At 60.3% G+C, this 23,712-nt stretch overlaps 1 protein-coding gene across 3 annotated transcripts in view; it reads left to right on the forward strand.

Moving 5' to 3' along the window:
- AGAP3 (ArfGAP with GTPase domain, ankyrin repeat and PH domain 3) overlaps nucleotides 1-23,712 on the forward strand; it is a 109,112-nt gene that overhangs the window by 17,105 nt on the left and 68,295 nt on the right. Inside the window, exon 1 of one of the 3 annotated variants that reach the window (XM_027730488.2) lies at nucleotides 13,298-14,123. The exons of the other annotated variants lie outside the window; for them this stretch is intronic. Coding sequence (XP_027586289.2) covers nucleotides 13,313-14,123 — 811 coding nt within the window. The 5' untranslated portion in view covers nucleotides 13,298-13,312. Of the gene's footprint in view, nucleotides 1-13,297; nucleotides 14,124-23,712 lie in introns of those variants that run through there. 3 annotated transcript variants of the gene reach the window in all.

A 23,712-nucleotide genomic window follows, 5' to 3' on the forward strand; every position in this document is an offset into this window, starting at 1 on the left:
ACCCTGTGCCAGCGATGGTAATTGTCAGCTCTGCGCTGTCCCCGGGCTGACCAGAACCACTGCAGTGCTTCGCTGTGCCAGGGGAAGGGGAGGCACTGGCTGGTCCTTCCCGTAGTGCCTGGAGCCATTCTCTGAGTGACTCAGGAGCACATAAAGCCTTTTCCTGCTGCTGAGGCACCAGGGAAGCCTTGGTCAGCAGGATCGCTGCACGTCCTCCAGGATCAGCTGCCAACGGACAAGCTGGCACTGGACGGAGCCACCATCAGCCGGGAGCTTCTGTCTCCTGACGCGCTGACGTGGGAGAGACTGGAAGCCCAGCTGGGAGAGACTGGAAGCCCAGCTGGGAGAGACTGGAAGCCCGTCTGGCTGCTGAGGGAAGCAGGAGCAAACACCTGAGTGTGGCCGGGAGCGGGGTGGTGGTGTGGGCAAGCACCGTCCCCTCTCCTGGCGCTGGGGACGGGAGTGTCATGGGTTTAACAGTTAAATTCCCGATGTTGCTAATTGTCATTACACCGAAGTCTCTAATTCTGCTGTTTCCATGGAAATAGAATGATCTTGTGATTAAGATGTGAGGCTGAGGTGGCAGCTCCCTGGTCCTTTGGAGCTGCAGGGCCTTGTTCACTCCCACACTCATGTCTGTCTGTGAGGGGAGATGCACACCTACCCTTGCACAGGAATCCAGGCACCTGCCCTCAGAAAGGTGTCCAGAACCCCCTGCCTCGCCCTGAGGATCCTGGCAGAATCTACTCAGGTGCCTCAAGGGACAGTATTGGTTGTGCCATGTCAGCTGAGTGGGCTGTCACCAACAGGAGATGTGGGATCCAAAAGTTGGGGGAGTTGGCAAACACAGTGTCAGGTGGCTTGGATGGAGGTGATGCCACCCGAGTCAGCTCCCCCGGGCTCCTCGTCATCGGTCTCAGGTTGAAGTAGGAGTGAGAAGTAGGTTGGTGACTTGGGCACTAAAAGTGCTGATTTCTCTCCATGCTGTGGGAGAGCCGAGGGTGCTGGATCAGATGCAGAGCTGTTAAACCACAGATGGTTGGAGTTCAGCTCAAGAGAAGGAGGAGGAAGAGTTGCAAGGGGACCCACTTTAATTCTGGCAGCCTCCTGCGCAGGGTGGTGGTGCCGAGGGGACACGGGGCTGGTGGGGCTCAGCAGAGCCTCTTCCTGCAGAGCTGCCTGGGGAAACCAGCCTCTGCAGAGCAGAACCATTCTTGGGGGGGCTGGGGCAGCAGGGATTTGCAGCCCACCTCTCCCAAGTCCCCCAGCTGCCTTACCTGGCCGAGCAGCCTTGGCGTTTCTGCTGCTTCCATCTCAGGTGATGCCTTGGGCTGACATGGAGGATACTGCAGCTTGTGTGGTCATAGAACCCAGAATGATGTGGTTTGAAAGGACCCTTAAAGCTCATCCAGTTCCACCCCCTGCCGTGGGCAGGGACACCTTCCACCAGCCCAGGTTGCTCCAAGCCGTGCCCAACCTGGCCTTGGACACTTCCAGGGATCCAGGGGCAGCCACAGCTTCTCTGGGCAACCTGTGCCAGGGCCTCCCCACCCTCACAGCCAGGAATTCCTTCCCAATATCCCATCAACCCTGTCCTCTGGCAGTGGGAAACCATTCCCCCATGTCCTATCCCTCCATCCCTTGTCCCCAGTCCCTCTCCAGCTCTCCTGGAGCCCCTTTAGTCACTGGAAGGGGCTCTCAGCTCTCCCTGGAGCCTTCTCTTCTCCACGTGAACATCCCCAGCTCTCCCAGCCTGGCTCCAGAGCAGAGGGGCTTCAGCCTTTGGAGCATCAACTTGGTGGTCTCCAGGGGATGGAGGTAGGTCCAGTCCCACAAAAAACAAATATCTGAGTCCTCTGTCTATTTGCTGCCTTGGGAGAGCTGTGCTGGGCTGGTGGGTTCAGTTGCTGATTGTGGGGTACATGTCGTGGTGGAAGATCAGCAGGGAGGAGGATTCCATCCCCTCCTGGGACCTGCTCCTGTGGCTTTGGGCACCAAGACATCGCATAGGTACAGGGAGTGTAACAGGTATGTGTACTCTCTGTGTGAACCCTTGTTCCCCTGTTGTTTTTCTGTATTTCTGCCTTTCCTGGCTTTCCTGTCAGGGAAGAGGATCACTTAAAGCTCAGGGGAAGGTGTGTTTGAGTTTGGTGCAGACTGTGTGACACCCCAGTTCAGAGGCTGGAGACTGCTGGTGAACTGTGGGGCAGAGTCCACAGCTCCGTGGATTCAGCTGGGAAGGGCTGTTTCTAGCAGAGGGATCTTGCTGTGGAAATGCTGGGGCTGGAGATGCAGGAAACACTTGCTGGGCCCCGAGCAAAGCACACTGTGGCTTGGCAGATCAAAGTCTGGAGCGCTGGGCTCCAGCCCGGAGCTGGGAGGTCGATCAGCTCCTCAATCCCTCACTCAAAGCTGGAAAAATGTACAGCTTTGGCCAAGCTGCCGTGTTTTTCCCTAACCTCCTTTTTGGAAGTGTCTGAATTGCTTTTGCTGAAACTTCTATAAATACCAGCCCAATGCGGCGAGTGAGCATGGAAAATGTCAATGGGAGTGTGGGTTTGCAGGTTTGGCAGCCCCAGGCTGCCGTGGGGACGGTGTGACAGCCCCAACCACGGCACTGCCGGCGGCTCTGCGGGCGCACACGGGGGGCACGGGGAGAGGGGCCAGGGGAGCCCCCTCCTCTGCTACTGCCCAGGGGGCTCCAGGAGCTCCTCTGCCCCCCAGCCTGGCCTCTGCTGCTGCCCTTCCTGCTCCCAGCGCAGAACCATTCCCAGGCCCAAAGCTACATCTCGTGTTTCCGTAGCCTCGCACGGAGCTTTTGTCCTTGAATTTGACCAGCCATCCTCTGAGTGCTGCCACAGCCCCGGCGAGGCGTTTCACAGCCATGCTTTATGGGAAGAAACCTCCTCCTGTTTTGGACCTGCCTAATTGGATGTGGTGTCCCCAAGTTTCTGTTTCGGAAGGAACAGTGAACAAATTGTTCCCTGGTGGCCTCTTCCTTTCTTCTCCTGGCATGGAAGGCTTCACTCCCCCTCTGCCATCTTCCTTTCCAGGCTCCCTGTGCAGAAGCTGTTCTATCCTGTCAGTCATCTCCAGCCCCTCTCAGCACCTTTTCAAGTTCCCTCCCATCCTTTTTGGAGACCCAGGTCAGAAGCGCTGGGGAGGCTGAGGATGTGGGTCAGGGTGAGAGCATCAGAGTATTCCCTGTCTTGTTCTCCATCCTTCCCCTAGTCATGGCTGGTACCCCCTTTGCTCTTTGCTGCTGAGCAGTGAACCAACATTCACAGAATCATGGAATCATGGAAAGGGTTTGAGTTGGAAGGGATGTTAAAGCTCATCTGGTTCCATTCTCTGCTGTGGGCAGGGATACTTTCCACTAGACCAGGTTGCTCCAAGCCCCATCCAACCTGGTTTTGAACACTTCCAGGGTGGGGCAGCCACAGCTGCTCTGGGAAATGTTTCCATGAAATTGTTGAGAATAATGCCAGGATTTCATCTGAATGGTGAGAACTTGCAGCTTGTTCTTGCAGATTTAAAATCAGAGTTGTTTGTTTCTGATGATCCCACTTTTCTTCGGTCACCTGCTGCTCCATCACCCGGACACTCAGGATTTTAGGGTCCTTTTGCAAAGCTTTCTCTTTTTTTTTTGGTTTCTGCCACCCTGAGCAGCACTTTGAGCTGATGGGCTTTCCTTGGTTTGTGTTGTTCTCCCTGTGGCTGCTGCACCCCCTGACTTGCTCTGTACCTTCCTCCCCTGCAGCTCTGGGGCTGCAGATGGGCCTGTGCTGCCGGCGAGAGCCGCGCACCCAGCCGGGTGGCAGAGCTCGCCGTGAGCCCAAACCTGGTCTTGAGCCCTGCTGGATCTTTCCCTGGTCCCAGGCTCCTTCCAGCCAGCCGGCCGTTCCCTGCGTGTCCCCGGCCCGGGCAGGTTTCCTGTTTGCTGACCTTCCAGCAGTGCAGCAGAGCCGTGCAGGCGCCTCCCCAGGGAGGGAGGCTGTGCTCTCTGCTCCTGGGGTGCACAGTGTGCTCTTGGGGTGCACAGTGTGCTCCTGGGGTGCACAGTGTGCTCTTGGGCACAGTGCGGTCCTGAGATGCACGGGGTGGTCCTAGGGTACAGAGGGTGGTCCTGGGGTGCACAGGGTGGTCCTGGGGTGCACAGGGTGGTCCTAGGGTACAGAGGGTGGTCCTGGGGTGCACAGGGTGGTCCTAGGGTACAGAAGGTGGTCCTGGGGTGCACAGGGTGGTCCTGGGGTGCACAGGGTGGTCCTAGGGTACAGAGGGTGGTCCTGGGGTGCACAGGGTGGTCCTGGTGACAGTGTTTGGGTGACACTCAGCCACTGCTGTTCCGTTTTGGAGCTTTGTGTCACTAAAGCCAAAAGACCAATAAAATGATGAGCCACAGGACTTGGGAGAGAGAACACAGATAGCAAACGCAGTAATTTCAAAAATGTTGTGTTTGTGCCCAAACCACCCAAAGCCCTGTTAATGAGGGAAGCTGTGCCAACAGCCAGCCTGGCACACAGAGGGGGTGGTGCATCTGAACAGCAGGACTGGCACAGGATTGATCCTGAATAGGGGAAGAGTTGGTGTTGTGGAGCACAGACCAAGAGTGGAAGTGAGCAAACGAAAGGGATGGGACAGAAGTGGCTGTTGGCATCTAGCTGGACAGTGCCCATTGGGAATTGGGAGGTTTATTTGGAACAGGGATGTTTTTTTTAGCTGTGGTGTTTGTCTGTGCTGGCTGAAACACAGGGAGTTGGGAGCTGTGCAGCATGAGCATCTCCATCTCTGCTTGGAGAGATGGAATCTTTTCTCTGGAATGGTTTGTCAGGGCTGAACAGCAGCTGCCAAAGGCAGGTGTTTTCAGATTCCCAGCTTTGGGCAGCTGGCACCTGGAGCCCTGGGAGCTGGCTGCAGAGCTCCCTGGGAGCTGGCTGTGAGAGGATGAGCAAGGCTGGAGTGGGCTGACGCTGTGCCAGCCTTCAGCAGGATCCGTGGATGACTCAGGTATTTAGGATACAGTTAGGCTGATATCGATCCCTGGGAAAGCAGTGGAGTGCCTGACATAATCCGAATTAGTGGAGAATTAAAGAAGGGAAGTGAGTGCCGAGTGACGTGGTTTGATGGGATCTGCTTTCCTTGACACTGAGAACAGCTTCTGAGCAGAGGGATTAGTGAAAGGTGCTAATGATTTAATAACACTTTGAGGCTTCTTTGTGGTATTTGGGTTAGGCCAGAGTGACCTGAGGAAGGAACTGGAAGAGCCAAGGGTCAACATGAGACGTGTGGAGTAAGAACTGGGGCCTCAGTGTGTAGTTGTGAACACAAACTGCACTGGGGCAGGTTTGGGTGAATTCCGGGGATCTGTCCTTGCCTGAGAGCATTTAGTGTTTGTGTCAGTTCCCAGAAAAGTCATCAAGAATGGTTCCCCCCGCTGGATCCAGGGTGGTGTGAGGTGCCCAAAACCATGCCCTTCTGCCCCAGCCACAGGGGAAGTTGGTGTCAGTGCCGGTGGGGGGTTGAGGTTTCCCTTGGTGCTCTCGGTGGTCACTCAGGCAGGGGCACTGCTGGGACTCGGTCAGGGAGCCGGGACCCCTCGGGCCGTGCTGGCACTTGGTCAGGCAGTGGGAGCCCCTCGGGCCCTGTCAGGACTCGGTGTTGGTGGGGAGACACAAAGCGAGGGTCAGCGAGGCCGGGGGTGTGGGCTGGGCAGAACAACGTGGGGACTGGTCCCTCCGGGTCCCTGGGGTGGGACGTGAAATTCAGTCCCCTTTGGGGGCACGAGCCCACACAGGCTGAGGTGTCTGTGGCTGCAGCAGGAGCCTTGTGGGATGGTGGGAACAGCGAGCCAGGTGTGAGACCTTCCGTCCCACCCTCTGGCTGTGGCTTGTGGCTTTCGGTTTCTGGGTTTTTCTGCTGCCTGTGGTTGGTGGTTGGTCTCTGTGCAGAGGCCTCGGGGAGGAACCCAAAATGGCCAGGTTTGCCAGAGCTCAGCTCACTGGGGTGCCGGGGTCTGCAAAGGTGAGCAGTGCTGGAGGTGGATGGCAGGGGGAGGCTGCTCCAGGGCTCTGTGCTCCACAGCGTGGGGCTGCTCCAGGGGTCAGAGCTGGAGCCCTTGTGCGAAAGTGGGAGCAGGAGGAAACACCAAACCCTCAGCCAGCCTGGAGCAGGGGCTCTGGCTGAGGACCCTCGTGGGCTGGGGCTGGCTCCATCTCCCCCAGACCCTGGGGGCAGCACCTGCTGTGTGAGTGGGTTCATTGAAATGGATGTTCTCACCTACAGCGTTTGTTGTGAAGGTGAGTGTCACGTGCCAGGTGACATCTCCATTCTTTAACGTCCCAAGGCTGATACTTCCTTCTCTAAATCCATTATTTGTGAGCACTGAAGCTCTGCCATGGGATCTGGGGTCTGTCCACAGGGAGGAAGCTGGTTGGGTTTCCTGGAGAAGGTTGTTTGTGGCTGGAGTGCTGCAATCCCCCTGCTCCAGGTGGGATACAGGGGGATTACTAAGGCTGTTCTCACCGCTGACTCTCGTTGTTTGTGGGAAAACAATCTCTGCCCGTGTGTGGATGCCATTAGTCACCACGCTCGCCTCAGGAGGATGGCGAGGTGGGAGCAGCAGTAACACAGCGTTTGTTGGGGTGCTCAGGCCCACGTGAGCATCTCGTGTTGTTGTCAGTCTCGGGAGCTTTTTAGCTTGTGTTTTGAAAATACTTCCTTTGCTCCTCTGTTGTTCCTGAGCAGATGCCTGAGGGAACAGGGCGAAAGGACAGGACCTTTTCGTGGCTTTGGTTGTTTTGCATGTTTTCCAGGGAGGGAGGAGCGATCTCAGAGAGCTTTGGGAAGCACTGTTGGGAACATCCCTTTGGAGCTCTGGGCTTCTCTGCTTTCCACAGAGCTCAGTGTCTCTCTGGTCCTACCGCTTGCTGGGGGTCAGCTCTTCTCGGAATTCCTGTGCGTGTCGTTGGTGTCTGCGATGCCGTGTGTGCAGAGCCAGAAGGACCTGAGGACAGGTGTCTGTCTGGTCAGTGCACACTTGGCTTGGGGGGCTCAGGCTCCATCCGCTGCTGGGGTGGGTCGGGGGGGTTGCAAGTGGGTGCAGGAATGTCCTGTGTCTGCTGGGCACGCGAATGTGACGGGCACGTCTGAAGGAGCTCCACGGCCATATCTAAAGGACAGCTCCTTGGCCATCTTCTGCAGGCTGCTGTGGGGCCTCTGCCTTCTTGTCAAGTTAGAAGAGATTTTCCAGCTTCCTCCATCTCCTGCCCAGGAGGCCCTGTTCTCCTTCCAACCGCCACATGGATTTTTCTGTCCTCTGTGTCCCATTGCTGCACTGTTCACATCTTAGTTTCACCCCCTTGCTATTTTTCTTGTCTTTTCTCCTTTCCTCCCCTACCTTTGGAATAAGGTGGAGGATTTTCACCGTTTGAATGATCGTTATGGGAGGAATTTTAAAGCCAGGGTGAGGTTCAAGGACCAGAGGAGGTCTCCTTTAGTTCTCTAACCAAATTTTCACATGGCCTTTTGTCTTTGGATTTCAAAATCCCTAGGAGATTTCCCAATGTCTGACCTAATCATGCTAAGGCTGCTTGTACCTGCAGCCATTGCTGGAGTATCACCAGTGAGGAGCTTGGGAATTGGGAACATCCTGGTGCCTGGGGACAGCCTGGTTCCGTGGGAATGTCCCTGTACCTGGGAACATCCCAGTGCCTGGGAACATCCCGGTGCCTGGCAGCATCCCGGTGCCTGGGGACAGCCCTGTGCCCGGGAGCAGCCTGGTGTGTGGCTGACAGCACGGCAGGACTGCCCATGCCCCAGAGTGCAGGTACCAGACTACCTGCACATTTAGTCAGGGTACTGGTATGAATGTTCCTGTGCACAGAAGGGCCTGGGGGTGGCTTGAGGAGCAGAAGTGATCGCTGCTGCCTTGATCTTGTATTACACCCCGCAGGTAACACCCTGAAGCGTTACCTTCTAGGGCTTCCCTGTGGCACTGGGGTCTGGAATGGCTTAGGAAGTGTCGTCTCTACATCTGTCTTGCAGTGTGTGGGTGCAGGATCTGCAGCACAGCTGCCCTCACAGGGTCCATGGCACGGCTGCCCTTGCCAGAGGGCTGGCAGCGATTTGGTGCTCAGCTTCTGTCCTTGGTGGGCAAGAGCGTGGCTGTCCCCGCACGGGAGGCTGTGCCCTGTTTGGGTGACATGGGCATGACCTCACGTGCGTGGGAGGGAGGCGTTTGCTTCAGTGCTGCATCCCGGGGTGGGGAGAAGGTGGCAATTTCCTCGTCAGCTGCTCGAGGTTTGCGGCAGGACCCGAGCTGGGGGTGCGCAGTGTGGGAGGAGGGAGGGAGCTGGTGCTGGAGTCGGCTCTCCTGTGCCTGCTGTTTACTTCCCAGCTGGTGTTAACTCTCTGCTGGCTGGGCCCGTTCCTCCTCTCTTTGGAAACTGGGGGGAACAAACTGCTCTGAGGCACCTCTTGCCTTGAAAAGTCAGTCAGCCGGTCAGGTGTCAAACCTGGGGCTCTGCGCTGAGAAGGGAGCACGGGGCAGGAGCAGGGCAGGGCACGGGGGTCCAGCTGGCAGTGAGGGCCTGCGTGGACCTTGAACCTGAAAGCAGTGCCTCATGTCTTCGTCCCAACACCCTTGGCATGTGCGGGGGTTGAGGGGCAGGCAGGGGTTTGGCAGTGGAGAGGGCGAGGACATTGTCTCTTGTGAATGGGGTGGTTGGGGTGACCAGAGAAGGCTGTTGGGGTGGTTGAGGTGACCAGAAAGGGTTACCACAGTGGAGCTCTGTGGTCTGTGGTGCTGCTGTGCTGGGTGCTGAGCCCCATGGCAGTGCTGGCTGTGCTGGGTGCTGAGCCCCATGGCAGTGCTGGCTGTGCTGGGTGCTGAGCCCCATGGCAGTGCTGGCTGTGCTGGGTGCTGAGCCCCATGGCAGTGTTGGATGTGCTGGGTGCTGAGCCCCATGGCAGTGCTGGCTGTGCTGGGTGCTGAGCCCCATGGCAGTGCTGGCTGTGCTGGGTGCTGAGCCCCATGGCAGTGTTGGATGTGCTGGGTGCTGAGCCCCACAGCAATGTTGGATGTGCTGGGTGCTGAGCCCCATGGCAGTGCTGGCTGTGCTGGGTGCTGAGCCCCACAGCAATGTTGGCTGTGCTGGGTGCTGAGCCCCACAGCAATGTTGGCTGTGCTGGGTGCTGAGCCCCACAGCTGAGCCAAGAGCCTGTCGCAGGACTCATTGTGAACGTGTCCCCCTGCTCAGGGCCAGGGAACGCCTCCGTCTCCTTCTCCCCCCTGCCTGGGCTGAGGGCGGCTCTGTCCCGCCCCATGGGGCAGCAGGCAGGGCCTGGCCCCCGCCACCGCCCCCGAGTGACGGTGCTGTGACGCGGTGGCAGCGCGGGCTGTGACGCGGGGCTGCGGGGGCTGCACCCCACGGCCGGGTCGCCGAGCCTGCGCCCCTGGACGCTCCGGTTTGGCAGAGCCTCATCAGTATTCCTGGTGCATGACCGAGCCAGCTGGAGCTGGTCTGCAGAGCCCGGCAGCTCCAGCGCTGTCCTGGCACAGCGCTCGGGGTCCTCCTGCAGCTGCGGGGGCTCAGCCGCCGTCCGTGGCACTGCACGGAGCCCTCCTGCTCCGCTGCTCCGGCTGCACAGCGTGTGCTGGGGGTTCTGGGCGCCCCACAGCCTGATCACATGCGGTGGTCACCTGTCCTGCACCCTGTCCCGATTTTGTTCCTGGCTGTGGTGCTCAGCCTGGTCCCCTGCCCACGGTCCCTCTGCTGGCACGTTCTGTGTGGGGCTGTCGGCCTCAGGCACTTGCAGTCCCGATAGCATGTAGGGCCTGGGGCTGGCTGGTGTCTGTCGTGTGCTCCTGGTCTGCCTCTGGCATCTGCCCACGGTGAGGGCACTGGGAACCTGCAGGGCCACCTGTACTGGGACCCTCATCCCTCATCCCCGGCTGCCGAGGCAGTGCCAGTCCCTCGGTCACACAGGATGTGTGGGGCTGCAGGGGGTCCCCCAGACGCAGGCCCCTCTGCAGACGGACAGTACTTTCAAACCCAGGAGGGATGATGAGTGCAGGTGTCCCACCCTCCTGGCTGGGCATCCCCCTGACAACACAACCTGCGTATCTGCAGACCTCCAGAGCAGCAATACCTGTTGGGTCTGGGGGAGCAGTAATACCAGTGCATTAGGTCTGGGGGAGCACAGGGATACCAGTGCCATGGGCTCTGGAGGAGCGCAGTGGAGCATTTGACCATGGTTCAGACTCCTTTTCCATTTCGGGGCTCCACCCTGAACGTCCCACCAGCACCAGCCAGCACTGGAAAATTCCCTGGCTCTCGAACTCTTCCCGTGCAGCTGTTGTTGAGCCTTTCATGGATTATGTTAATTAAGCCAGATGTTCGTGCCATAATATTTGCACCATGCGTGTAACTCACAGAAGTGCTGGTAGGAGACCAACTTGCTTCTATCCCCAGGCACCTGCCATGGGTCAGATTGCCAAAGCCTGATGTCCGTGTTACTTCCTGGCTCTTGGAGATGCTTCTGGAGCCCTGCATGGCTCTGGTAGCTCCAGCTGAGCCGCTGCCCACCGGGTGGGTGAGCTGTCACCTGTCATTTGCATGAGACACGCACACAGCACCAGTCCAACCCAGTGTGCTCGTGGCGTGAACTGCTGGAGAAGAGATGTGTGAAGGTGTGTGGGGCGTTTCGGTGGTGGCTGTCTCCAAACGCTGGTGGCCTCTGGTCTTGTTCTCAGAGCAGTTCCTCCGCTGGTGGAGGGCTGGGGCAGCCAGAGCCCACGTGCTGCCCAGACCTGGTGGGGTTTGAACCTGTCCGTGGGTGCAGGTGCCCCGCAGCCCTTGGCCTCAGAACTTGGCACTGAGGCTCCATTTTAGTCTACTTCAGATGTAGGAATAACACAGAGGGGATCCTGTCAGTGCACATATCAGTGCACAGAGCAGATGGAAACCTGTGCTGCAAAACAGCCTCATTAGGTAAAGACACCACTGTGCCATTACTGTGGTAAGGACCAGTATCTTACTGGGATGCAGCAGGACAGGTGTTGTACCTGTATTTCTTTTTGGGATGCTGGAGGCCCCAGCTGAGTGTTGTGCCTGCATTCTGGCTTTAAGAAAGGTGGTGACAAACTGCAGAGAATCGAGGGACGAGGACGTCATCAGCTGAGGAGAACTCTCTGTGTTTCTCAATAGGCTTAAGGGAGTTTTGGATGGGGTCACTGGAGAAGGAAAAGCTGGAGCAGCAAGGAGGGCACAGGACTGGAGAGGGTTGGGGAGGTCACAGGGGTGGGTCAGACAGACCCTGTCGGGGGGACCCAGCATGTCTGGTCCCACCTTGGTGGGCAGCGTGTGGTGCATCATCTCTCCAGCAGACAGTCTGTGCTTCAGCAACACCTCACAGCCAGAACCTGCCAGAATATTTTAAAAAGCTGAGACTCATGTGGAAGGGAAACCATCTGGTGCTGTCGGAGTACACGTTAAACCTAGGATTTGGGAAGGGATGAATATAGACAGTCCTGTCTCCCTGTAGGAACAACTTTGCATCCCTGGGAGCACAGAGCTGTGCCAGGCGTGGTGGGAAGGAGCTCACGAGCCTTCTGCCCTGGTTCCCTGCCCAGGGCAGATACGTGTGCCTGAGGTGTCCCTGACAGGTCGGCTCTGACAGCCCAGTCCCTGTAGCCAGCCCCGCTGGGTGTTCAGTGCTTTGGAAGACGTTCCTTCATAATTGCTTCCTGCAGAATTCCTCGTCCTCGCTGCAGTGTGGCTGCTCCTGGAGACGGGATGGCAGATGCTGTGGATGCGGGTCGGATCCAGTCTGGCAGCTCATGTGTTCCTGTGACCTTGGCACAGATGGCAGAGCTGCAGCTCTGGCGGGTTGTCAGGCGCCTTCTGCTCAGTCCTGGGCATGGGTGCCCGTTGGCTTGGGAGGGAGGGGAGCAGCACGTGTCCACCTCTGCCCACAGAGCATGGCCATGGCATAGGGAGGGGCAGCTCTGAGCTGCTGCTCCGTGTGTCTGGCAGCGGGTACTGGGGAGGGGAACTGCCGGGGTAAGCTGGAACTGTCTGGCAGGTGTGAACACCCGAGAGGAGAGCAGGATGTGCAGCCTTGGGAGAGGCTCTGGGTGGAAGCTCTGCTCCCATGCACTGGCATGGGGGTCTATGGTATTGATGGGGTGGGAGGGAAGGCAGACAGTGGGACCGATGGGCTTAGGAGAGGATGGAGAAGGGAGGGGAAGGGGCTTGGTTGAGGCACCGACTATGCTGTGGGGAGGGCAAGGACTGAAGGTGGGGTTTGGCTGTGTCCCAGAGCTGGATGCCTCCAGAGAACTGGAGACTGTGGAGGAGGATGAGGGATCAAAGAGAGGGTGAAGTCCAACAAGGTGATGCTCCCGGTGCCGCTCCCGGTGCCGGCCCTGCCGGGATCCCGGTGCCGTTCCCGGTGCCGTTCCCGGTGCCGTTCCCGGTGCTGGCCCTGCCGGGATCCCGGTGTCGTTCCCGGTGTCGTTCCCGGTGCCGTTCCCGGTGTCGTTCCCGGTGCTGTTCCCGGTGCTGTTCCCGGTGTCGTTCCCGGTGCCGTTCCCGGTGCCGGCCCTGCCGGGATCCCGGTGTCGTTCCCGGTGTCGTTCCCGGTGCCGTTCCCGGTGTCGTTCCCGGTGCTGTTCCCGGTGTCGTTCCCGGTGCCGTTCCCGGTGTCGTTCCCGGTGCTGTTCCCGGTGCTGTTCCCGGTGTCGTTCCCGGTGTCGTTCCCGGTGCCGTTCCCGGTGCCGCGGGCGGTAGCGGCCAGCGTGGGCGCAGCGCCCCCTGGCGGACACGTCGGGCCCGTTCCCGGTCCCGGTCCCGGCGCTGCCCCGGCGGGGCCCGGCCCAGTCCCGGTCCCAGCGCTCGGCGCTGCCCCGGCGGGACCCGGACTGGCCCTGTCCCGGTGAGCGCCCCGCCCCGGCTCCGGGCAGGCCGGGCAGCGCCGTCGCTCCCCGGTGCGGGCTCTCCCGCGGGCACCGAGCGCGGCCGGGCGGCGACAGGGACCGGGGACAGGGACCAGGGACGGGCAGCCCCGGGACGGCTCCGCCGCCCGTCCCCCGCGCTCGGTGCCGTCGGTGCCCGCGGAGGGCGCGGCGGGCGGGGCGGCCCCGGCCCCCGCCCCATCCCCATCGCGGCCCCGGCCCGTTCCGGGGCGGGCCGGCCCAGCCCCGCGCCGGCGGCGCCGAGCGCGGCCCGGACATGCGGGCGCGGCGTGGGAGCCCCGCGCCGGCGGCGGAGAGCGGCGGGCGCGGGGCCATGGGGCAGCCCCGCCGCTGACCATGGCCGAGGGCTGGCGCTGGGCCGGGTCGGGCCGGGGCGCCCCGCGGCCGAGCCCCCGCCGCGCGGTCAGCGTCTGCGAGTCGCTGGACCTGCAGGGCGTCCCCGCCGTCCAGGCCGCGCTCGGCGCCGCGCAGCAGCAGCGCCGGCGGCCCAAGAGCTTCTGCGCGGCGGGGAACGGGCTGCCCGGGGCGCTGCTCCCGCCGCCGCCCCCCGCCCGCGCCCGCGGCGGCCTCCTGGACCTGCTCCGGCTGCGCTCGCCGCGCAGGCAGAGCCCCGAGGGCGAGAGCGACGGCCCCGACGGGGCGCAGCGCCCGCGCCCCAGCAGCATGACCTTCCTGCCCGCCGCCCGGCCGCCGCAGTCCGCCGAGAGCCCCGGCTTCCTCCGGGGCGGCTCCCTCTGGGGCAGCCGCCGCTGGAACCTTTTCGGGGGCAGCGGCTGGAGCGGCTCCAGCCCCAGGAAGAACTTCAGCTCCCTGCGGAAAAGCTTCAGCTTTCGCCTGCGCCGGGGCCACGAGCTGCGGCGGTCGGAGTCCGGGGGGCTCCTGCGCCCCGCGCGCCTTCGCACCAAGAGCGAGGGCGACGCCAGCTCCCTGCACACCTGCCCCAGCAAGCGGGACCTACTCTACCCGGAGCTGGCCAGGGTCGGGGGCCGGCTGCCCACCGACCCCACACAGACGGGAGGACTCTGGAAACTCCTCACGAGCCGCTTCCGAAGGCGAGAGCGTGGCAGCGCTGGCAGCACGTGCCCCAAGGACCCCCACGGCGGTGTCGAGCCCGTCCTCCTGGGAGGGGGCCCGCTGCGGGCGCTGGGTGAGTGAGCGCAGGAGCGGTGCTGGGCTGGTGAGAGCCCCCTGCACCTGTGAGACCTGCAGGGACAGGTTGCCGTGGCCTCTCCCAGCCGAGGTCTTGGGCTGGGCACGGGCACGGGCACCTGGTTCTGTCCTGGTGAGCATTCCTGGTGCCGTGGGGTCGGCGGTGCTGGAGCAGCTGTGGTGTAGCTGCCTGGGAGGAGATGCTCCAGGGTCCAGTTCCCTTGCTGGCCACACACCTGGGAGTCAAGCACACATGGTCCACGTCCTTCTTGCCCCAGTGGTGTCCCAGCAAGGGCAGGGAGGGCTGAGCCTTGTGCAGCGGCATTGGGGGAGCAGGAGCTCGGTGGGAGGGGAAGAGGAGTGCTGTTGGTGGGCTCCTGAGCAAGTGGGACCGTTTGGGAGGTTGCCAGAGCAGAGGTGTGGAGCAGCATGGGGGGTTGGGGAGCACAGAGATGGTCCTGCACCCCCCTCCTGTGAGCAGCTCCCTGGTGCCAGGCCATCCAGAGGATGCTTGCTGGGATCATTCTCGGGGCCGAGTGGAGGCCGGATGTTTGTGAGCATGGGACACTCACTATGTGTGGGGCAGCCTCTGGAGAGCAGGGGTGGTATCCCCGGTGATGGCACAGGGGGACAGGACCCGTGGTCCTCCCCAGGGAACCCACACTCGATGGGCACTGGCAGCTGAAGCAGCTCTCAGGTGCTCAATTCCAGTGTCTGGTGGAGGGTTCTCCAGCATCAGGGTTTTGTGTGGCCTCAGCCAGAGCTGTATGAGCTGTGTGCCTCCGTGCTCTGTCCCCTTCCCAACCCTGTGGAAGGAGCTATGGGCGAGCCCTGCGCCCTGGCAGGGCTGGGAGGCGAGAGCAGCATCCACAGCTTTTTAAGGCATGGAACGTGCGGAACTGGGGGCTGGGCTGGGCCCCGCCGCCCGCTCCCGGTGGGGCCTCGTCGGGTTCCGTCGCTCTGCTCTGCATCCGGGCGTTGTGGAGGCAGTTCTGCACTTGGCTCGTGTGCTGGAGGGACAGCTTGGGGCTGGCAGGCTCCCCAGGGAACCCGCACGCTCCCGGGGAACCTGCACACTCCTGAGCCAGCGGCTGCCCAGGGCAGCGTTGTGCCCAGAACACTCTCTGGGAGGGCTGGCCTACAGGGACCAGCACGGGAGCAGCTCTGCTGCTGCCCAGGGAGCTCAGGGGGCTCCTTCCTGCAGCCCCTCGCACCCTTGGGGCTCGCTGTGCTCCAGGGGAAGGGTCTGAAGGCTCCGGTGGGTGCGAGGGCTGCCGTGTGCCACGAGGCAAAGGGCTGGGATGTTCTGCGCTCGCGGGGGGCCCCGCTCTGGCAGGGCAGCCCGGGCCGGGTGCCGGGTGCTGGCTGGGTGGCGGGAGGTTCCCAGGCGAGGGGAGGCTGCGCTCATGGCTGGGGAATGTGGGTGTACGCGGGCAGGGAGGGCCGGGCCCTGCCCCTGCAGCGGGGGGCCTGTTCCTGCTTGCCGGCAGCTTCCAGTGGGAGCTGCGCCAGCAGCAGCCGGCCCGGCAGCCGCACTCACAGAGGAGCAGCCAAGGCTGAGCACTCCATTGGTGTCTTTGCCCTCACCTGCCTGCTCCATTGAACAGGTAGGGGCTCCCGTTGGGCCTATCTGTGGGAGACCTTGCTGAGGATTCCATGGGGAGTGCTGTGGGGGGCTTGGGGCCCCTCCAGCTGTGACCAGCCAGATCATGCGGGACCACTGCTTGTCACAAGGGTTAGTGTTTGCCACCGTAGCTCGTGCTGGAAGCAGAGGCTCAGGGATGACCTTTCCAGGCTGCCCCTGGCACTGTGGCTCGTTGTGGCAGAGTGAGCCCTGCCCTGGGGCTGCAGAGCTCACGGTGGGTTTGGTCACTCTGCGAACACCATGCATTACCTGCAGGTATCTGCACAGCCCCTGTACCCACCAGACCTGTGTCCTCCTGCGGACAGTGAGGTCTGAAGAGACAGCAGGGAAGTCTGCAGAGCAAAGCAACTGCTGCTTGTCCTGTCTCATGCCCTGTCTCCCCATTGTGTCTCTGCTCAGCACGTTGGTCCCTGGGCCATGGCTCGCTCCAGCTGTGGGCCTCTGAGCCAGGGCTGGAGGAGCACAGCCTTAGTGCTGCTCTGGTGGAGCTGCTCAGGAGGTCTCATCTCTGCCCCATCCCTGTTCCAGTCTTGCAGGCTGATGGCGTTCCAAACCTTCTTGACATCCCACAAACTTTGATGGTCCGTGCGGGTGCTGCCCACCTTGCCCTGGGAAAGCTGCTGGTGCAGCCCCAGCTCGCCCTCCCGGGGGGTGCAGCTGCAGCTGTGGTTATCAGCGCTTGGAAAAGCTGGATGTAGGAGTCCCAGCAGAGAGCCAAGCCAGCACTCTCCCTGTTTCCAGAACCTGGAGTGGTTTGTTTACAGCACGCTGCAATACCCACCCAGCACTGTGCTCTGCATCCAGACATACCCACAGAGAGCCAGGAGGATGCTCTGAGTGCTGCTCCCAGCCCTGGAGGGGTTCGACTGGGATGGAGCACAAGGAGGGGTGATGGGGGATTTTCGGGGTTTGTTACCCAAAAAACATAAAGGGATGGTCCTTGTGTAACAGGCAAGGGAGGGCAACAGCCCTTGGGACTGGAGAGCAAAGTGAACATAGTCCAGCCAGCTCAGACTGACCCAGGTGATCGTGGTTGGTGGTTCAGAGGAACGCTTCTAGGTATCCAGGTGTTGGCTGGTGCCGTTCCAAAGAGGCTCTCTAATAGGCAGGGGCTTGGGAAAACTGGACTTGTTAGGGATTGGAGTTGTCCCTGTGCATGGAGGGACTGTGTGAAGGGTACAGCATCTGTGATGGCTCAGGATGTGTTCCTCACCCAAGAGAATGGCCTGAAGTTGTGTCAGGGAGATCTAGGCTGGATCTCAGGAAAAGGTTCTTTTCCCAGAGGGTGGTCGGGCACTGAACAGGCTGCCCAGGGCAGTGGTCACCACCCCAAGGCTGACAGAGCTCAAGGAGCGTTTGGACAATGCTCTCAGGGACACTGGGTGGGTTTGTTGGGATGTCCTGGGCGCGGCTGAGTTGGACTCAATGATCCGTATGGGTCCCTTCCAGCTCAGGATGTTCTGTGATTCTGTGATCACAGCCTGTCCCCTCTCCCAGGGAGCCATGCCCTGCTTTTTGAGGTGCTTTGAGGTACCTCCGTTCACTCTCTTGTGTGGAGACTGATGTGCAGGGCAAGTGAGGGAAAGCTCCTGGGAGAAGAGGGGTGTGTTTTCTCCTGGATCAGGTGAAGTTTGCATAGTGAGTTGGGTAGGTCATGATAAGTATCACCTCGTGTTGGTACCTGCCTCGGCTGAGCTGGGAGCACTGGTGGGGCTAGAGATGCCTCAGATGCTGAGGCCAGAATGGTGTCTGTGCTTCGGAAAAGCTTGGGAGGTCTAGAAGGTGTCAGGGAAGGAGTTGTTGGGACAATGCTCTGGAAGGCCCAGCTCTCAGGATGAGGTCAGAGAGTGTGCAGTGGGTGCAGAGGTGTCTGACTGCAGTCACAGGCAGCCCCAGGGAGAGGGAACTCCAACCCCAGCACCTTCAGTGTTCATCTGCCAGCACCTGTGGGGTTGCAGAGCTGGAGCTGAGGTCAGGCATGTTGGGAACAGGTTTTTGCTGGTAAGATGGGTCCTCACTGTGCTGGGTAGCAGTGTCTCTCCATGTCACTCTGCTGGATTCTGCCTTCCAGCAGACGCTGTCCTTCCATCACAGGGAGGTTTGGTTTGGGACTTTGCTCTGCCACTGTTCGGACAGGGACTGGAAAGCAGCAGGTGCTGAGAGATTGAAACACCTGGATCTTCCTGAGTGCACACTGACAGCAAAGCCTGGTGACAGGAACTGCTGCCGCGCGGTGTGATGACGGAGCGAAGGTGGCAGTTCCTGGTCGTGCCCTGTTTCACCAGGAGACACACAGTTATCTCCTTTCACTGCTGCAAAGTATTCAAAGCTCTGGTGAGGTAATCCTTGCTGAGATCATGTCCTGCAGTGGGTTCTCGCACTGACTTAGTGCTGACTGGGACACTGGCCATGCCTGTGCTGGTCCTTAACCTGGAGAAATCCCTCTCCTGCCAGCATTGCCAGGGCTGAGGCTTTATCAGCCTGGCCCAGGAAGGGTGGCTGTGCCCAGGAAGGGTGGCTGTGCCCAGGCACGCTGCCTCTGCCGCCCTTTCATCTACGTGTGCGGGCAGGTGGATCCGTTGGACGTGGTTTGTGTGGCCTCTACTGTGTTTGCTCAGCCTCTGACCTGGTTTCAAGGCTGGGTTTAGTGTCCAGGATTGCAGTGTCCAAGGGAGTTCCACCGTGGCTTGGATAATGAGTTGGTTAATTATTAGTTGCTGTGTGGGGAGACCAGATGTGTCTGGCACTGGCACTTCTGGAGCACAGGGTAGATGAACCTGCTGCACGTCATCCCATGGAGGGAGCAGCTGAGGTGAGGAGTCGGGTTTGCCCAGCCAACCCCTTCCTTCTCCCAGTTTTCCTGCAGCACGTGTGTGTGAGCAGCCATGGGTCCATGGCTGAACCCCCTCCAAGCTTTCTGCAGGGCACGAGGGCTGCAGTGTCTGGGCTGTGCCATGAAGGTGCTGGTTGTGCCTCCTTGATGTGTGATGCTGCTGTCCCATATCTGGGGCCTGGTCTGAGGGTCCTGCTGGTGTCCAGGATAACTGACTGAGGAATGTCAGCTACAGGGAGTCTGCTTCATGTCCCTGTCTGCTCTTCTGCCCTACCTCCCAAATTTCCACCTTCTGCAACAGAGCCACCTACACCGGGAAACCTCCGTCAGCAGAAGATTCTGAGCATAACGGAATTGGCCTGAATCTCCTTTTCCCAGGCCAGGCCAGACTGATCTCCTCTCGTGTGGTTGAGTCGTGGAGCCAAGGACACTGCTGGGCTGTGCTGAGGCTCTTGTGACAGTGGTGCCCTGAGCCCACTGCTTCTTTTGGATACACCTGGGAAGGTGTTGAACTGTAGCACAGACAGTCTAGTCCCCTCTGTGTGATTAAACAACAAAGAGAAGAGGGAGGCAGAGTGACCACGTGTGCTTTCCTGTGGAATACCAGGGTATGCAGCCAGTCCAGCAGTGAAGCTGAGCGAGTAAATCGTGCCTCCTGTGCTACATGAATGCCAGTGCTGAGAGGGAGGACAGTCCCTGGAGGTGTCACCTGCTGGAGGCAATCCCTGCTGGGCAAGCTGGCACCAGGACCCAGGGGATGTGGGGAAGGTGCTCACACTCACCTGCCTGCTGGGATTTTGGGTGGTGCCTTTGCTCCGGTCAGGTCACCAGCGGCTCTCTGAGTGCATCCACGTGGTCACTGCTTCATCCAGGAGATGATGGGGATCTCGTGCCTGTTCCAGTGGGGAGCAGTGCCCGAGGGCTGGGCACCCCTGCACCCCCTAGGCATGGCGGGTGGTTGGGGAGGGTCTGGCCGCCCTGGAGAGAATGGTGCTGTTCGAGGGGAGCTCCCACCCCCAAATCACCCTCCTGCAGCTGCAGACTCAGACCTTCCCAGTGCTGCTCTGGTGTGTAACAGCTGCACAACACACAGGGTGTGTAATGTCACACCAACAGGATTCGTAGCCGTGAGTGCAGGGAACTGCCACGCGCTGCATTTTAGCAGTGAAGGATCAAGATTGGATGGACAGAGCTGATGTCAGAGTCGTGTCACTGGTATTTGGCAGCTGGGTGCTCGGCCTGTGGCTGTTTTAGGTTGAGAAACTGCTCTTGAGTACCCTTTGACAGCTCTGTGGTGCCATCCATGCCTGCCCGTGCACAGAGCTGCTGGAGCTGCCAGCAGACAAGGGAAGTGAGTGTGAGAAATCGAGGGGGATCCATTCTGGGGGTGTCTGAGACCTGGAGCCGCCCCTGTGAGTGTGGGTGCAGGCGGCTGCAGGACACAGGGCACAGGTGATGTGAGAGATGAGTGACAAGGTGACTTTGGGCCTGCAGATGGGCACATCCAGACAGGTGTGGGTCCTCCAGGTGCCAGGGGGATGTGCACACATGTGCGTGTCCCTTTTGTGGTGAGAGGAGGGCAGTTGGCATGTCCTGGGGCAGAGCAGGGCATGTAAAAAGGACTGGGGGCCCTTGCAGTGACAGACTCAGTTGTTGTGTGGGCCCCACCCTGACATGTGGCAGTGGATTGTGCTCCAAACCCTCAGACCTTCCCGGACTGGCCCATGGTCACAGAGTCGTTGTGGTTGGAAAAGGCCTCTCAGACCATGGAGTCCAACCATTCTCCCAGCACTGCCAAGGCCACCACTAACCCATGTCCCCAAGTGCCACATCCACAGGGCTTTGAAATCCCTCCAGGGATGGGGACTCCACCCCTGCCCTGGGCAGCTGTGCCAGGGCTGGACAGCTGTTTCAGGGAAGAAATTTTCCCCAATATCCAACCTAAACCTTCCTTGACACAACTTGAAGCTATTTCCTCTTGTCCTGTCAGGTCTTGACAGTGTTCAGTACCTTGTCCAGGTGCTGGATGGGAAGTTTCCCTGGGGATTGCAGGCAGAGGACAGTGCCTCTGGACACACATGGCTTCCTCACCTCCCAGGCACTGCTGTCTTCATCCCCGTCCCTGCAGGAGGAGATGCCTCGGGCAGCTCCACCCGCTCAGCCAGCGGGGCAGGAGGGTGGGCTGGGGCGGCACGAGGAGCGAGCAGTGCTCCAGATGGGCTGTTCAGAGTCAGGGTGGGATGTCCACCTGAACAAGAGGTGTTTGTTCACGAAGAAGTTCCTCAGTGGAGGGGTTGGTGTGTGCAGGTCTGGCCCTGCAGGATGGCAGGATGGCAGAGACTCACAGGGGTCTTCTGCTGCTGATGCCTGTGACCTTGGCTCCAGAGGGGGCCGCAGAGGGAACTTGCCCCTCACAGATCTGTGTCTTGGTAGCTTTTCCAGGTGACTGTGAAGGAATGGGGACTCCAGCTGCACTGTGCAGAGCTGTGCCAGCACCCTGACAGGGTGCTGGGCGGAGACAGTGTGGGTGCAAGCAGCGTACTGGGCTGTGCTGGGACCCGTGGGCTGTGCTGGGATCCGTGGGCTGTGCTGGGATCTGTGGGCTGTGCTGGGATCCGTGGGCTGTGCTGGGACGTGGGCTGTGCTGGGACGTGGGCTGTGCGTGGGCTGTGCTGGGTGGGCTGTGCTGGGATCGTGCCTGTGCTGCTGATGGGCTGTGGGCTGTGCTGGGCCCGTGGGCTGTGCTGGGCCTGTGCGTGGCTGTGCTGGATCTGTGGGGTGCTGGGATCTGTGGGCTGCCCGTGGGCTGTGCTGGGATCTGTGGGCTGTGCTGGGCCCGTGGGCTGTGCTGGGATCTGTGGGCTGTGCTGTGTGGGCTGTGCTGGGATCTGTGGGCTGTGCTGGGATCTGTGGGCTGTGCTGGGATCCGTGGGCTGTGCTGGGCCTGTGGGCTGTGCTGGGATCTGTGGGCTGTGCTGGGATCCGTGGGCTGTGCTGGGATCTGTGGGCTGTGCTGGGATCTGTGGGCTGCTGGGCCCGTGGACTGTGCTGGGATCTGTGGGCTGTGCTGGGCCCGTGGGCTGTGCTGGGATCTGTGGGCTGTGCTGGGATCTGTGGGCTGTGCTGGGATCTGTGGGCTGTGCTGGGCCCGTGGGCTGTGCTGGGATCTGTGGGCTGTGCTGGACCCGTGGGCTGTGCTGGGATCTGTGGGCTGTGCTGTGATCTGTGGGCTGTGCTGGACCCATGGGCTGTGCTGGGATCTGTGGGCTGTGCTGTGATCTGTGGGCTGTGCTGGGCCCGTGGGCTGTGCTGGACCCATGGGCTGTGCTGGGATCTGTGGGCTGTGCTGGGATCTGTGGGCTGTGCTGGGCCCGTGGGCTGTGCTGGGCCCGTGGGCTGTGCTGGGATCTGTGGGCTGTGCTGTGCCCATGGGCTGTGCTGTGATCTGTGGGCTGTGCTGGGCCCGTGGGCTGTGCTGGGATCTGTGGGCTGTGCTGGGCCCGTGGGCTGTGCTGGGCCCGTGGGTTGCCGGTGCCATGTGTGCCAGGTAGGTCCCGTTGAGACCTGGCAGACGGTGGGAGCGGGTGGGAGCGGGCGGGCTGAAGCACAGGCTGTGCCTGGTGTTTCAGGTTGAGCGTGCTGAGGGTAGTGAGGAGCTGGGGGTGTGTCTGTGGCTGAGCACAGTCCCGTTGGCCTTGTGTCACTGGCATTTGTTTGTGTTGAGGTTTATTCAGAGGCCTTCACAGCAAGTCAAAAATCAAAGTGTTGAGAACAAACTCCTGAACCCAGGTTAAAAACCAAACAAGGATCTGTTGGGACAGCTGGCACAGGAGGCAGTTGGCAACAGTCAGAGCAGTTTGTCATGGGCACCCGTGAGCAGATCCAGCTCACCTGAGAGCCCAGCCTGTCCTCTCCAGGGCTCTCCCTCCCTCTACTCTTTCCCAAGGCCAGTCACTGAGAGCATGTCTTATGCTCTGCTCAGAACCCCTCAAAAACCTGCTGTGTGTAGTGAAACAGCATGAATGTGGTGCTTTGTCCCCTCAGGGAGTGCTGGGAAGGAGAAGGCCTGGATGGTGTTTTATCCGTCACCTTACCTGTCAAAGGAACTCAGTGGCACAGAAGTCCCAGGTGAAGGTGACAGCTTTTTTTAGATCCAGTGATGCAGTTGGAAACACAGGTGTGCTGTTACCTTTTGGAAAGGGCTCAAGAATGTATCATTTTCCTCCTGATTGATGGGTTGTTTTAATAAAAAATTTACCTCTGCCTAAAAAAAGAAAAGGCAGGTGAAAGACGCCGCAGAGAAATGATTCCTCCTCAGAATCCTCAGGATGGCTATAAATAACCTTGTGTTCTTGCAGCAGACCTGGGCATTATTTGTCTGTAGCTCCTGGAAAAGGATTGTTCCTAAATCAGCCATGGAAGGTGAACTCCAGGTACGAGCACCGTGTTGCCCCAGAGGAACGCACCCCACAGGCCCGGGGGTGCACAGAGCTGGGGTGAAGGCACGGTGCTGGTCATCAGGTCACTGTTTGTCCCCTCGTGGCCATTGAGCACCTGTGGGCCAGGAGGGGTGGAGCCCAGCCGGCCGCTTGCCCACGGCTTTGGGCTGCGTGTCTCCCACCAGTGCCCACTGAGGTGGGAGAGGTGAGACAAGGCTTCAGCCTGGAAATGGAGGAAGAGCTGGAGCTGTTGGGTGTCCAACCTCCCCTCAGCAGTTCTGAGGGCCAGAACGTGAGCCCAGGCCACTGTGTCTGATCACTAACTATGGTTGGGTCTGGTGGATTCACCACTTCCCTTGTGAGGGGATTCACCACTTCCCATCTCAGATTCCTATTCTTGCAATAGTCCGTGGCCACAGATTCAGCAGGTTTCCTACAGGCTCCTGGAGTTGCAGAGCTCCCACAGGTTTCCAGTCTCCAAAAATCCTTTCTGTTTATGCACGATGAACATGCAACCATGCACGTTCGGGCCCTGCCCTGGAGCAGGCCTTGGATGGAACGTCCGGCCTCGCCAAGGTGAATGAGGGACCCGGGATTGTCAGGAGGAACTGCTGCTGCTCCTGGTGCTCAAGGTCTTCTCCAGACTCCTGCGCCTCCCCTAGAGTCTGGT

The sequence above is a fragment of the Pipra filicauda genome, unplaced genomic scaffold (assembly GCF_003945595.2).
Source record: "Pipra filicauda isolate LSUMZ 115617 unplaced genomic scaffold, ASM394559v2 scaffold78_size3787270_pilon, whole genome shotgun sequence".
Classification (NCBI taxonomy): domain Eukaryota; kingdom Metazoa; phylum Chordata; class Aves; order Passeriformes; family Pipridae; genus Pipra; species Pipra filicauda.